Source organism: Sceloporus occidentalis, unplaced genomic scaffold, assembly GCF_023333645.1.
Source record: "Sceloporus occidentalis isolate IW3139 unplaced genomic scaffold, rSceOcc1.0.p SCAF_4, whole genome shotgun sequence".
Classification (NCBI taxonomy): Eukaryota; Metazoa; Chordata; class Lepidosauria; order Squamata; family Phrynosomatidae; genus Sceloporus; species Sceloporus occidentalis.
In genome coordinates, this window is record NW_028316984.1 from 91,726,261 (window position 1) to 91,741,495 (window position 15,235).

Consider the following 15,235-nt stretch of genomic DNA (forward strand, 5'->3'; position numbering starts at 1 on the left):
AGAGGGCCTCCTGACCTTCAGGAGAAACTGTTCAGGGGTTTAGGTAGCTGCATGAAGTAGGAGGGATGGGAAAGATTCTGCTGTAAATTATGTTAACAGATTAGGATAAAAGTCAGCCTGTTTTTTTGAGTGAAGTACGTACCTATTTCCAAAAATTTCATAAGGTTTTCTTAGGCAAGGAATACTCAGTGGTGGGTTTGCCAATTCCTTTCTCTTAAATATAGCCTACAGCACCTAGTATTAATTGATGGGAGACTTCCAACGAATACCGGGTGCTGTAGGCAGAGGAAAGAATTGATAAAATCACCAGTATTCCTTGCCTAAAAAAACACTATGAAATTCATGAGGTCACCGTAAGTCAACAGGCAACATGAAGGCACATCACACACATACACACACCTATTAACACAATATCAAGTGTAAAGTTATATCACTGCATACCAGTGTTAAGATCATCCGTGTATTACACATTTCTTTATATGCATATAAAATGTGGACAGTAAAGACAGCTGACAGGGAGAAGATAAACTCATTTGAAAAGTGAGACTAGAGCGTGATGGAGGAGAGTTCTGCAAGTATAATGGGCTACCAAAGGACAAATAAATGGATTGGAGGACAGATCAGGCCTGAATTCTCACTAGAAGCCAATAACAGGGCTTCTTGCAAGCTGTCATGCTTTAACATATTGTGAAACGACATGACTCATTGGAAAAGTTGATAATGCTCAGTAAATTTGAAGTTAAGAAGAGCACAACAGGTGGACTCATTCTAGAAAGGAAGACAGGAAACTGAGCTTAATAGCAGGGTTGCTGATAACAAGATATGTTAGAGGCCTCTGATTTATAAGTTCACCATAAGTTGAAGCCAGGTTGATGGTAAATGACAACAACAACAACAGCCTATTAGGAATAAAAAATAAAAGTAATATAACCCATGCAATAGAGGGGAAAAGGCAAATAGATGAGAGATGCAGCAAGCTGAATTTTTTTTGAAGCTGGATTGACTAAGAAAAGATGTCTGGCTGAGAGGACAGTAGAGGTGCAGGTAAAAATGGCCTTGAGATGCATTTGCTTCTACTTAGGCTCTGCTTGTAAATAACATAAAAGTTACCAAGAAACTGGATAAGCTTTCAATATCCTATCATCCAAAGGAAACTTAACATAAGAGTGTTCTACCTGGAACTTCTTACCACTCAGGTTTGTAAGTCGTGTATAAAAATCATATTGTGGCCAGTACTTATCCGTCCTATGCTAGCAGTTAAGCACTGAAAACATAATCAGTGACTACACAGAAAGAGACGAAGTCTTGAAAGTATGTAGACAATACTCAGTGAAACTCTAGAAACAACAGGAGTATCAGAATAAGATTTCCATCAGCCTGTGAATGAGATTGTGGGCATTTTTCTATACTGTATTCCCATCCCTGGCTGCTTCATCATTAGCAGAGGCAAAGTATATTCTTGATCTAAAATATACCAGTCATAAACCCATTGACTGCAACTGGACATATCTTTGCTTGTTTTGCATAATTTATATAAATTTAAGCATCTGCACCTTTCAACTACCCATTAACTTTGTGTATGATTAAAAACCTTGTCATGTGATATCATTTTGGGTCAGCATTTTGTGCTACGGTTTGGCATTTGTCATCCTTTTTCAGGAAACATTAAATCAAATAAAAAGAAAAATAACATTAGAGTTATTTGATCTAATTCTGTTAATTGAGACTGCAGAGATAATCCAGTTTCACACCACTTTAACTGTTCTGACTCAATGCTAGGGGATTCTGGAATCTGTAGTTTTGTGGGACATTTAGCCTTCTCTGTCAGAGAGCTCTGTTGCCACAATAAACTACAGTTCCCAGGGTTCCCTAGCACTGAGCCATGGCAGTTAAAGCAGCCTCAAACTGAATTATTTCTGCAGTGTATTTTGGACCTGAGTCAGTAGAATCTCATAATTTTTAAAAAAATTAATTTACTGCTGCTTCCTCTGCAGGGTAAACCAAGAGAAGATAAAGCAGAGACAGTCCATCCTCCCACCACCTCAAGGGCCAGCTCCTATCCCTTTCCAGTATGAAACGAGAAGTTCCCCAAAGAACAGCTTGAATCGGGTGGCTCCTCCTTCACAACATAATGAGCCAGGTATAGAAGACGGTCACTGATTACAGTTTAGGCTAATGACTAATGCACACACCTGCATAAGATTGTATGATCCACCCAGGAATCCATGGGAGCTTTGCATTGTCCTGACATGAAAGGAGGACTGTTCCCCAGTATAGCACAAAGATGTCTACAGCATTGGAAAAAATCAGTGTCCCATTCATTTTAATTAACTTAGGTGTCTTAAAAATCCCAAGAAAACAATCCAATCAAGCAATTAAAGCCAAGAACCCTTAAACCCCAAAAGGGATTCAAGTCTTTTAATATTTGAATAATCCCTAAAGGTTGTCCTTGTGCTAGATTCAGGTTGGGGAGAATTCATTTGGTTTCTGTTTTAATATGAACTGATTTAATTCATCCTTTTTTCCTTATCTGAATTTTGTGGTGTATATTTCCTGTTGAAAAATGTGCAAAAGTGTTTACATTATGAAAATAGTATTGAGAAAGGCATGCAATAGGAGAAGTGGGGTCTTTTTAGCTGCCTCACAAAGGGAGAGAGGTGGGAAAAATGCTTGGAAAGTGGGTATTTCAGGGTATAACACCATGGTGGCAAACCTATGGCACACATGCCAGAGATGGCATGTGGAGCCATTTGTTGTGGCACACAGAGGGTAGGGGAAAAGACCTTCAGCTGTCCTGGACCTTCAGCTGTTTCCAGAGATGCAGCTAGAGGCCTAGGAGGACAGGGGGAAGAAGTCCCACCCCCTGAAGTCCTGACCCTAGCGCTGGGTAACACCGGGCCCAGAAGGACTTTTAGTTTGGGCACTCAGCCCCTAAAAGGTTCACCATTACTGGTGTAACACATACAAACCTGTGGAAGAATGTGCATCCATAGGGGGATAAATTAAAAATATGCTGACATTCAAAAACAATTTGCCATGGTATGTAATTGGAATGGAATAAATCTGTGCTTGAATATTTTTTGGACAGTTTTAGAACAGTGCAATTCAAAGTGGTGGTCCATGGACCAGTGGCAGTCCATATGCCAGCAGCTCCCAGACTCTGGCAAGTTTCCAGGAAAGAAAGAATCAAATGTAGCCAATGGATGTAAATATGGAAACCACCCCATGGCACATTGGGGGGGAAATGCCAGTCCCCCACATTCAATATCTTGAGATGCATTGTTTTAAAAACTGAAACTGAGAGATTGGTCCATCCATATAACTGATGAGGTAGGGGCCCACAGAGTGTGATAGCTCACTGAATCCCTATCACAGACCTTGGTAGTGCCTTTTGTAAAATAAACTACCCTGATTTTTCAACGTGATATGCTAACTGCAGTCAAAGCATCACATTACCATGGTCTCTAGCACCTTTTCATTTATGAGATAAAAACAGCGATTTAGATTTATTCAGCTGTAGTCATGGGCCAGAGGGGTGCCATCTTGTAACCTTCTCTTTCATTAGCAAAGTCCTGACCCCTCTTATTCTCCAGCCACACTGCCAGCCACATTTTCTAGTTACTCTCCCACCATTTTAGTTTCTTTTTCTCAAGGGTGAGGTCTTTTCTATAGATTTTCTTTCCAGCGTGAGGAAGAGCCAGATGGGATACCCTCTGAAAACAGGAGGGAGTAAGTTTCATTGATGTCAGTAGATCCTGTTTCCTGAGTAGATGTCTGTTTGATTGTGCTGTGATGACCATTCAGAAGTGAGACAGAGAAAAGAAGATATATATATATTTCCTGTCCCAAAGCAGGAATTATTTTTGCACTCCCACCCCTTGCAAGAAGACTGAAGTTTAATTCCCCACTTACCACCCCTAGCTTCAAGAATAATTGAAAAATAATCATTTAGAAGTAAGATGGATGAAAAAACATTTTTATTCTAAATAAAAAAGGTTATACTGTATCAAGGTAGTAAGGCATTGTACAGCTTGGACATCATGATGATTTGGGGAGGAAGGAGAACACCCACGTGATATTTATAAAGGATTATTCATAGTCCTCTCCACTCCCACTTTGAGAGGACCAAAATAATTCAGAAACAGTTCAGACACTGTGTGAAATTAGACATTATGTAACACTAGCCTTAAAGGAATTGCACTGGCTGCCGATATGATTCCAATATGAATTCAAACTGCTGGTGATAGCATTTAAAGCCCTAAATTGCTTGGTACCTTGATATTTAAGTAAGGACCCTTTCACTGTATATGCCTGCCTTAGGTTTCAAGTCTGCTGGAGGGACCCTCTCTCTCCTGACAATGTAGAGGAACACATTGTGGGAAAACATGGGAGAGAGTCTTCTCTGATCTAGTGTCCATTTTTAAGATGCCCTCCCCTTGAAGACTGCTTTGACACCAACACTTCATTTTGGTGTCAAGAATTCATCCTAGATAATAAGAAAATTGAAACAGTCCAAGAGTTCCCATACCTTGGATGAAGTAACGACCAGAGCAGAGACTACAGTCAAGAAATTAGAAAAAGACTAGCATTGGGAAGGGTAGCTATAAGAGAACTGGACAAGATCCTAATGAGTAAAGTTATAACTCTGAACACTAAAGTGAGGATTGTCCAAACCATCATATTCCCCATCACCATGTATGGATCTGAGAGCTGGACAGTGAAGAAAGCTGATAGGAAGAAAATCAACTAATTTGAGACATGGTGTTGGAAAAGAGTGCTGAGGATACTGTGGCTAGCCAAGAAGACAAATAAATGGGTTCTACAATGGATTAAGCCTGAACTCTCCCTGAAAGCCAAGATGACTAAACTGAGGCTTTCGTACTTTGGCCACATCATGAGAAGGCATGAATCATCAGAAAAGACAATGATGCTGGGAAAGGTAGAGGCCAGTAGAAAGAGAGGAAGACCACATACTAGATGGTTAGATTCAATAAGGAAGGCCACAGGCCTGAAACTGCAGGAACTGAGCAGAGCAGTTGAGGACAGGGAGACTTGGGGATGCCTCATCCGCAGGATCACCATGAGTCAAGGACAACTTGAGGGCAGTTAACAACAACAAAAACATGGCAGTTCATTAAAGCGTTTGGGGTCTAAATGATTCATTCCAAAATGTCTGTGTACATGTTTTTAACTGTTTTGACCTTTTAAACCTGTTTTTAAACTTGCTAAATTGATTAATGTGCTTTTAATTTTTTTAAAATTATTTTATTGCTTTAAATTGTTTAATCTACATAAATACATTTTACTTATACACTGACCTCAGATCTTGTGATGTAGGGTGGGGCATACATACATTTTTTACAGATTCCAGCCCACTTTATTAGACTAGTAACACTGGAAGTATTTTTTTAAAAACTGTGTGTGGGTAGACAAACAAAAGGCACAACAGCCAAGATATACTCCTGCCTTTCTTCTGGTGTGGAGAAATAATGTTCCAAACTATAAATAAATAAAATAGGGAATAATAGACGATACGCTAGATCCAACAAGAGAAGCTGCTTCATGCTCCCTCTTCTCTCTTTCCATTAATCACTTTATTTATATCCCAATTTTTTCCCAAATTCAAGATGAATAGAATTATAATTAAAAACAGGTGTAGATACAAATATATGTTAAACTGTATATAAAGTTGAAAACATTGAAAACATAGGTTTAAGGTCAACGAATAAAAGGAGCACAGCTTTTAAAGTCATTTTCTTGTAACACCTGCAGTGTCTACAAGCACACTGGAATAAAAGTGCTTTTACATTCTGTGACAAGGGGAAAGCCAGAGGGCTCCCCTTAGAAAGGGAATTCCACAAGGGAGCAGTCATAGAAAAGTCAATTTTTGCAGATGTGAGCCTATTAAAATGACAACACATTTCTCTGGCAGGTGACCAAGCAGGTAGCATATTGCTGTGGCTTCAGGCATAAACATTGCAGGCATAAGTAAAGGGTTTCTGTGGCACTACTATTTTATATAGGCTTATGCAGAAGGCTTCTCTCGCATAGGAGTGTGAGGGTGGCTGATGATAGGAATGAATAAATTCCTTAGTGAAAATGAAATGTTTGTTAAATGTGACGCTAAGGTCAGTTTTGGGCCATCTGATAACATGCAAGCTAGTATACACCATGAAGTATAATAAGCAGGCTTTGTGGTTCACTGGCCATCCTTTCTACTGTCTGCATTATGTTTCTTCTCATGGAAAACAGTTCAAAAGTTTCTTTCTGGAACTTGTTACTGCAAAGACTAAATTTAACCCAAAAGCACTGCTTGCAATGAAATGCAGGCCTGTCACTGCATTCATTTATCTCTCTCTTGCATTTTTGCAGGTTTCCTGTACTTCTGTGTCGTTATTATATAAGGAATAATAGTAATGATAGTGATAATATCTGCGCAATGCAGCTAGGGCAGCTTACAACATTAAAATATACATTCCATAACATAACCTCCAAGCCCACCCCCCTTAAAATACAATTAAACTATTTACAATTTAAAACATGCTTAAAACAACAACAGTAATAACAAATAAACAGTAAGTGTCGCCAAATCAGAAGTTTTGCTTGTTTCACCTTATACTCTGGAAAAAAAGGGGGGGCAGGAGTTGTGAAAAGGATTGTACAAGTTCCTACAGGCTTCTTTTTAAGTTCTGTATAAGCCTGTAAGAGGCAGCAGTCATGCAAAAATCCAACCTGCCTGCGGCCATTAGGCAGTTTTGTATTTATTTTTGTCCCTCAATCAGTTAACCCTGCCCATTCCTTATCATTGTGATCATTTTGTCATTAGGCTTTCATGCCTGGCATCCATAGTTTTTTGTGGGTTTTTCAGGCTATGTGGTCATGTTCTAGAAGAGTTTATTCCTGACGTTTCACCAGCATCTGTGGCTGGCATCTTCAGAGAATGCTTGCCTGGAAAGGAGTTGGGTGTATGTGTATACACACACACACACACACACACACAGTGTGAACCTGGGAAGGCAGGAGTGATTTGCATGTGTATTGTTCTGTTGCTAATGGCAGGCCAGAAAAATCAGCAGGAGCAGAACATGTTACAAACCATCTTGGGCATAAAATACTGTTTGAAAACACTGAAAATGTGGACCATGCCAACCGCTACCATGTCAGGATGCACAGAGAAGCCATTGAAATCCACAAACACCTGGACAATTTCAACAGGAAAGAGGAAACCCTTAAAGTAAACAAGGTTTGGCTACTAGTCCTGAAAAATAACAAGATGAAGACTCAACAAATGCAAATGAGAAATCTCCCAGGATCAGGGGTTTCCCAGCAGACAATGAGCACTAATCCAGCAGACACTAATCCTCCTTTGCAGACCCTCCCACCCTGAGGCCTGCCATCAGCAACAGAACAAGACACATGCAAATCACTCCTGCCCTTCCCGGTCACACAATATATATACCCAAGTCCTTTCCAGGCAAGCATTCTCTGAAGATGCCAGCCACAGATGCTGTTGAAACGTCAGGAAGAAACTCGTCTAGAACATAGCCCGAAAAACCCACAAAAAAACTATTTTGTCATTACATCCTTAAAACTTGCTAGAAGGATCTGAGTGAAGAGTTGTGTGAATAACCAGATGCCTTTAACTATTCTTGGCCTGTTGGTTTGTGATTGAAAGTCAATGGAACTTTGTTGGAGCCATAAAGAGAAGTGTCAAGGTGTTGCTTTACTGTCTCTCTTCCTGTGCACCCCTTCACCATAACAGCAACCTGACATGCAACAGTTTAGCAGGTTACACTCACTCTCTTAATTGTACACACACATTCACACCACACACTTTAGCACTTTGATACTGCTTTAATTACTATGGCTCCCTCTTATGGAAACCTGGGATTTGTAATTTTTGGATTATGTAGGATTATTGGCCAGAGCGCTCTAGTGTCTTGACAAACTACAGAGCCCAGGATTCTTTAGGATGTAGCCAACAGAGTTAAAGTGGTATAAAAGTCTTACAATTTTACATTATGAAAGAGAGCACCTTCCCCTCTCTCTGTTGTTAAGCTTTACTTTCTTAATTTTTGCATGATGGGCTGCTGCTTGAGTCACAAGAACCATTGAAATTGTTTTAAAGATGGCAACTCTTAGCCACAGAGGTATGGGCAACACAATTACTTACACCCCCATGTGGCTCATGCCACCTGCTCTTTATATTGGCCCTGCTGTACCTCTCCATACTTGTGACCATGGGGCAGCCTGTGAAGTTTTGCATATTGACTCAAAGCCCTTTCAATGTAAGTAGAGAGGATTTCTTCCTCAGCTAATCCTTAATGCTTTGAATGTGGAGCATAGTTAAGCTTCTGCTCCATTTTGTAAGTCAACACATTGAAGAGCATCTAGGAGCATGTAGGGTGGACTTTTTCGAGCTTGATTCTGGATTGAATTTAGCTGCAGCAGATAAAATACCATCCGCACCTTTTGACCCTGACACTCTGGCTGAGTTTTGCTTTAGAATAGATGGAGCACTACTAAATCACACTAGGTGAGTTGCCTTTGTGTGTGGTTTCTCTATTTCACCCAAGACAACAGAATACATTGACAGAGTTTGTTTTACTGGCACGTGATGCCTCATTCCTCTGAGATTTTTACTTAGCAATATTATTTCTAAAGTTCTTCCCTTGGCTTCCTCTACAAACTGTCATAAACACAAACATATTAATATCTGTATCAAATTTGTCAGACTTAATAATGGTTTTTTAAAAAGGAAATATTTTGAATCTATGCATGCTTTGTCACTGACAGTTAATAAGCTGATTTTGTACATTTGACAGAATATGATCGACGAAGCTCCAGCTCTCAGGATCAGGAAGAGTCCCGTGCGCTTTTTGCACAGAAGATCGAGAAGGAAACGGTTAGTGATAATAGCCAACATATATGTGTGTGTGTGTGTGTGTGTGTGTGTGTGTGTGTGACATCATGACAGTGAGAAAATTGCCTTTCAGGGAAGTTTAGTTTCAATAACCATTTCTCATATCATGCTTTCAGTATAGCAGATAAATGGGACCAGACACCTTTTCTAGGGGACAGAGTATTGCTCCCCTGAGCACACAGCACATAGTTGAACTGTGGAATTTATTTTCGCAGGATATAGACTGCCAACCTGGATGGCTTTAAAAAGGGATTGGATACCCTAATGTGTTTAAGGCCATCAACAGTTCTTAATTGTATGCTATACAGCAGGCTATACATCAATTCCATGATTAGAGACAAAATACAACAAATTCCAAAGTACACATCTCTGGCTAAGGAATCCCAAGAAAGGGTTGCTACAAATCAGAGTTGACTTGGAGACGCATAGCAACAAGAACAGCAGTGCTTCTATGCACCAGTCCCTGAGGCATGTGAAAAGGGGTTTTTTGCTGCACTCATCCCCTGCTGGTGGGCTTCCCATAGGCAATTGGTTGGACACTGTATAAACAAAATGCTGGACTAAATAGGTCATTAATCTCATCCAGCATGGCTCTTTTTATCCACAATAAACACAACTAACATCATGCCTAATTTAGTCCTTGATAAGGAAGAACAGGGTGTACTTTGAGATTGACTTTCATGACTTCCATTATCTGTGTATTCATTTTCTCTATTTCTCTCTTTGCAGCAAACTCTGAATTGCACCCTAGATGATATTGAGGTGTTTGTTGCCAAGCTTCAGAAAGCAGCAGAGGCATTCAAACAGCTGAACCAAAGGAAGAAAGGAAAGAAGAACAAGAAGAAAGGGCCAGCAGGTAGAAAGAATTGGACCCCTGGCTTTGAGTGAGAATCTGTATGTTTGTTAAAAGGAACTCACATCTGAGCCAGTGGGGTTTACTCTCTTGAAAGTGCGGGTGGCATTCTACCCTTTGGTCATGTTGAAAATCGGTCAACAGAATCTTAAGTCTCTTCTAATTGTGGAAACCTTGAAGAAGATAAAAGAGTGACGACCTTTTGACAACCAGTAGGCCAGAATTTGGCCACCAAAGCTAGTTCCTCCTCTCCCCATTTTTAATCCACACGAGATCTTGAAATGTTAATCTCAGTTCAATTGAAGGAGAAGGGAAATCAAAGCAATTCTCTATTCATATGCATATTGTTATAATGAGGAACCAGCATGTTGTATTGGTTTGAGTGTTGGGCTAGGACTCCAGGAGACCAGGATTCAAGTCCCCATTGTACCATGGAAACCCACTGAGTGGCCCTAAGCAAATCACAACCTCTCCATTCTCAACATCCAACACTGAAACAACACTCAACACTCAAAACCACTACACCACACCAGCTTTCACATTCTATTGAATCCTGAGATTTCCCTAAACTTCAAATCCCAGAATTCCATAAGACATGGACATGGCAGTTAAAGTGGAATATTGTTGTTTGTTTTAGTGTTCCTTCAAGTAGTTTCAGACTTAGGGCAACCCTGTCATGGTTTTTTCTTGGCAAATTTCTTCAGAGGAGGTTTGCCATTGCCATCCTCTCAGGTCAAGAGTGTGAGATTTGCCCAAGGTCACCCAGTGGGTTTATGTGGTTGAGCTGGGATTTGAACCCTGGTCTCCAGAGTCATAGTCCAATGTTCAAACCATTACACCATGAAGGAATATTCTGCAGTGTGAAGTGGTCCTAAGACAGAAATGCAATATCTGCTCCCTCTCAGCTTTCTTCCAGGTTTTGGGAACACTGTTTCCTGTGTTTTATGGAGTTTATCAGACAAGGGAAATTGGAAGTATAATCCAGTGGCAATCAAACGCATTAATGAGATTTAATGTTATTGCGTGATAGACTACCACACACAATTTTGAGCAATGGGAAGTCAGTCTGAACGCAATCATGGGGTTTCACATTATTGCTTGATAGACAACCACACACAGTTTCGGATAATGGCAAGCTATAGAAGTCAGTTTGAATGCAATTTGAATTCACGTAAATTTGCTGAACTAGCGAATTCATGTGAATGCGTTCTGGCCCCACTTTCTTTTCATTCAAAATTAAGAGAAATTTCTCCCGTGTGATAAACTCCAGAGAATGAAACAAGGACCATCTCAGGGCCCCTATAGAGGTCATCAGAAGAATGGCCTGGAATGGTAGGGTTTTCTATAGTGAAATATCAACAATCTTAGGAAAAAGTCTGTAGGTTCTGACCTCCAGTATTGGTATCTGAGGAACAAGGTTCTAAGAATAAAGAACATTCCCAATGTAAAGCATTCCTCAGACACACACACAATAAAACAGTTCAATTTTGTTATTGATTGCAGAATGCAAGAAACTCTTATTTTAGCTGCTTTTACTACCTTTCATAAAACGTGTGTTCCTTTTTTTAAAGTGTTTCCTCAAGAAAACAATTGTTTTTTTAATCATTTCTTTCTCTCTGTTTTTTCTTTATTATTATTTGAAGAGGGAGTTCTAACTTTAAGAGCAAAACCCCCAAATGAAGCAGAGTTCATTGACTGCTTCCAGAAAACCAAGCTGGCACTAAATCTATTGGTAAGAAACAATGTGTTGTGTAATTTTCATTTACCTTAACTAAACAGACAATGGTATACTTCTATGTTACATGCCACCATTCTATAGTACTAATTAAGTACTGTAATCTGACTAGGATTTGCAGGCTCCTCCTACTAATGGACTTGCTTCTGTATATAGAATTGAAAGGGGGAAATCTTACCCCCCTACTGCAATCCCACTCCAACCCCCAAAACCCATGCCAGGAAGCATATTATTTAGTCCTATGACATTCAAAGACCATTCTATATCCTGGGGCCCTGTGATACTACACTTATAGCACTTTGCTTGTATTTTAACTGTTGTGGTTCCAGCCTATGGGGCATGGGATTTGCAGTTTAAATATGGGTACTTAGAATTCTCTGCCAGAGAACTCTAGTGCCTTACCAGACTACAAATCCCAGGATTCAATATGATGCAATGATGGTAATTAAAAGGAGGTAATAAAAAGTGCTCTAATTGTATAGATTGGGCCCTTGGTATCTGCTGAGGTTTGGTTCCAGGACCCCTCGTAGATGCTTGTCCCATTATATTCACTGGCATATTAAAATGGTGTCCCTTATGTAAAACGACAAAATCATGGTTTACTTTTTGGAATGTATATATTTTTGAAATATTTCTCAAGCCATAGCTAGTTGAATCTGTGGATAAAAAATCAGTGGATATGGAGGGCTGAATGTATTGTGAAAGGGCCCTCAGAATCAAGAAAAAGGAAACAACAAAACAGTTATTTTTTTAAAAAAATCATTTTTATTAAATCTAAATAAAACTACAAACAAATTTTATACATATATCTGAAACAAGTATAAACAAAGAACAATAATGAAACAAATTTAACTAAATGACTAAACAAAAACAAACATACTCTACTGACTTCCCACACGCACGCGCGCACACACACACACAACTGATGGATATATCACTATTACTATACTTCCTTATATATATAACTATATTTATGTGTCTACAACATTAAAAAATCTGTTTATTTTACAAAACCCAAAGCTGATTCATATCCCCAATGAGACTGCAAGTACTGTATATGATAAACAATTCTCAGTCTTTCTTAAAATTATTCAAAGAAACATGTGTGAGTTGTTGTTGATACATTCTCAACATACTTCTGTTGTTCCTCTGGGAAGCTCCTTACTGCCACTGTTGTAACATGTATATTTTAATCTTCTTTGATAGATGAATAGTTTCTTAAAAAATCAAAATGACATAAAAGGAAAAACTGAATTAGCTTTTCCAAAAGATTCTATGGTGGTGTGCACAATGGTGGCCAAGAAACAGAAAAGAAGGAATGGAGAAAGGAGCATGGCTTTTCCTCCTAAATAAACCCCATTCACATTCCTGCCCATCTTACTCAGTTAATCAATCAACATTATAATGTGTAATATTTAGCTAAAGGCTATGCAACTCTAAGCATGTGGACTGTAGGTAGTGCTATTGCCAGCTGCAAATACAGTATTGCACTGTAGGAGAGGATAAAATTGTGAATGCACACATTGCTTACTTGTTCAGAGCAAGCTGTTTGCCAGTGTTGGTTAGTGTGTTCTAAGTAACATTTGGTATTTCCGATTCGGTGGTGTTTCAGGCCCCAGAAAGGGACATAGAGTCAGAGCCGGGATCAGTAAATTACCTGACTCCTGTTCATACTGTAGCAGCCGGCAGGGCCTCAATTGTGCCACCATGTCACTTATAGGAGAAATAGTTAACTAGCATGGGGAAGCTAGGCAGAATCCAGTCCTTCACTGAGCTGTCACCATTTCCATTTTGACAAAGAGATGTTTTGTTTGCCACTACAACAAATGCTAAGCAATCTAAATAGGAGGCATATTCATCTCCACGGGTGTCAGCTGCTAACGCAGTACATTTGACTTCCTTGTAAATCCCTCCCATTGTTCTTCCTTTGCAGTACAGCCATTTCTAAATACAAACAACCACGGCTTTGGAAGTACCAGTGGGCTGCAGTGGTTGTCATTACATTAAGACAAATGCCATTTCACACATAAAGCAAGCTCTGTACAAATCAGACTTGGAATCCAAATGAATATTTAGATTGGAAGCCATTTGATGCAATGAGCTGTGCTTTTCTTCTCAACACCATTTTAAAATTACTAATGTTCCATAGTTTCCTTTCCATTTGGGTTCCTTAGATTCAGTATCTCTCCATTTAGGGAGACTTTCTCTTTTGCAGAGCTTCAGAAAATTATTTGAGAACTACAGCTCCCAGACCCCCATACTCAGCATGGCCACAGGGCATATTTGGGGGTGGGCTGCCGCGGATGTGGGAGTTCTAGTAAAAAAATGTAATTGTTCCAATCCCGGCTCCTTTGTGGTGGTGGTGATTGTTATGTAAATGCCATCAAAATACTTTAGATTTCAATGTCTCATTTCATGTGTTCAAATATGCTGAAACATATAAACTGGGCATTTGCTGGGATTACTCATATAGGGAGTGTCTGCACTACCCAGTTGTAACCATTCAATACGATTTCAATGGTTATGATGTCATTCTGTGGACTCCTGGAATTAGTTGGGGTTTTTTAATTAAAATTTATTAATACGTTCTAAAACAAAACATGACAACAAACAGTACACCAAAACAACAATAAATAGACAATAACCCAGATAAGGCCCAGAAAATTACAGCTAAAAGGTATATTTAGGGATCCTGAAAGACAACTTTCCATAAAAATTTAGCTAAAATTGGGAGATGTCCTGGAATTAGTTGTTTGGCAAAGTAGAGGCAGCCCCCCATATTTACAGACTTTTTTATCCACAGATTAAAGCATCCAAAGTTTGAAAATGTTTTTTAAAATGTATAAATTCTAAAAAGCAAAACTGCATTTTGCCATTTTTATAAAGGACACCATTTTACTACACCATTGTGTTCAATGGGACCTCAGTATCCATGAATTTTGTTATCCACAGGGACTCCTAGAAACAAAACCCAATGGATACCAAGGATCCACTGTACTTAGAATTCTAAACTAAAGAGCTCTAAGGTCCTCCCCTAGACTGCAGCAGAACATTCTAACTAGCTCACCAGACTACATATCCCTGGAGTTTGGAGTCTGTTAATTAATGACCATGGGTTATAGCTGTGGATAGGTCAATCCTTTATTTAATTTTTTTTAAAGAGAGGAATAACTTCTCCCAATTATTCCTAGCTGGTTGTTAAAGTCATCCTATGCAGCTGTTCTCTGCATGCTGTTGCCCAGATTAGTATGACCAGGAACTGTCAGAAACTTCTTCATAGTTGCCTCTTCATGTTCATTTCCACATTTGGCAGGCGTTTACTTTTTAATTTGCTATTTTTATTATCAGCTTTATGCTGCATTTCTACCATCTTAGTATTTCAGCATTTAACCGTTGCTTGTTTCATTGACTTCCTTGTTTTTCTGATAAATCAAACTAACCCCAAAATTTAAACTTGGTCTCCAAATGGCATAAGAGGGGAGTAGTGTCTGCCTGCATTGACATCCCTCCAAACCAACTGAACTGCAACAGAGACAATATCTGTTACAAAATGTAGACACTGTCACTTTTTTTCCTCCTGTATGATATTTTTAACATCTTTTACCTGATGAAGAAGTCAGTGGAGCTTTGAAAGCTTGAATGATGTGTTTTGTGCATTTTGATTGGCCAGTAAAGGTATCACTCTTTTGTGGAATTTGAATTTTGTTTTATTTTGCTATATGAC

The 15,235-nt window shown here is 39.2% G+C and overlaps 1 protein-coding gene across 1 annotated transcript in view; it reads left to right on the top strand.

The window, feature by feature from the left end:
- EPS8L2 (EPS8 signaling adaptor L2) overlaps positions 1 to 15,235 on the top strand; it is a 148,217-nt gene that overhangs the window by 109,703 nt on the left and 23,279 nt on the right. The window contains exons 8-11 of the mRNA XM_089520898.1: positions 1,995 to 2,140; positions 8,826 to 8,905; positions 9,653 to 9,779; positions 11,420 to 11,508. Coding sequence (XP_089377024.1) covers positions 1,995 to 2,140; positions 8,826 to 8,905; positions 9,653 to 9,779; positions 11,420 to 11,508 — 442 coding nt within the window. The remainder of the gene's footprint in view (positions 1 to 1,994; positions 2,141 to 8,825; positions 8,906 to 9,652; positions 9,780 to 11,419; positions 11,509 to 15,235) is intronic.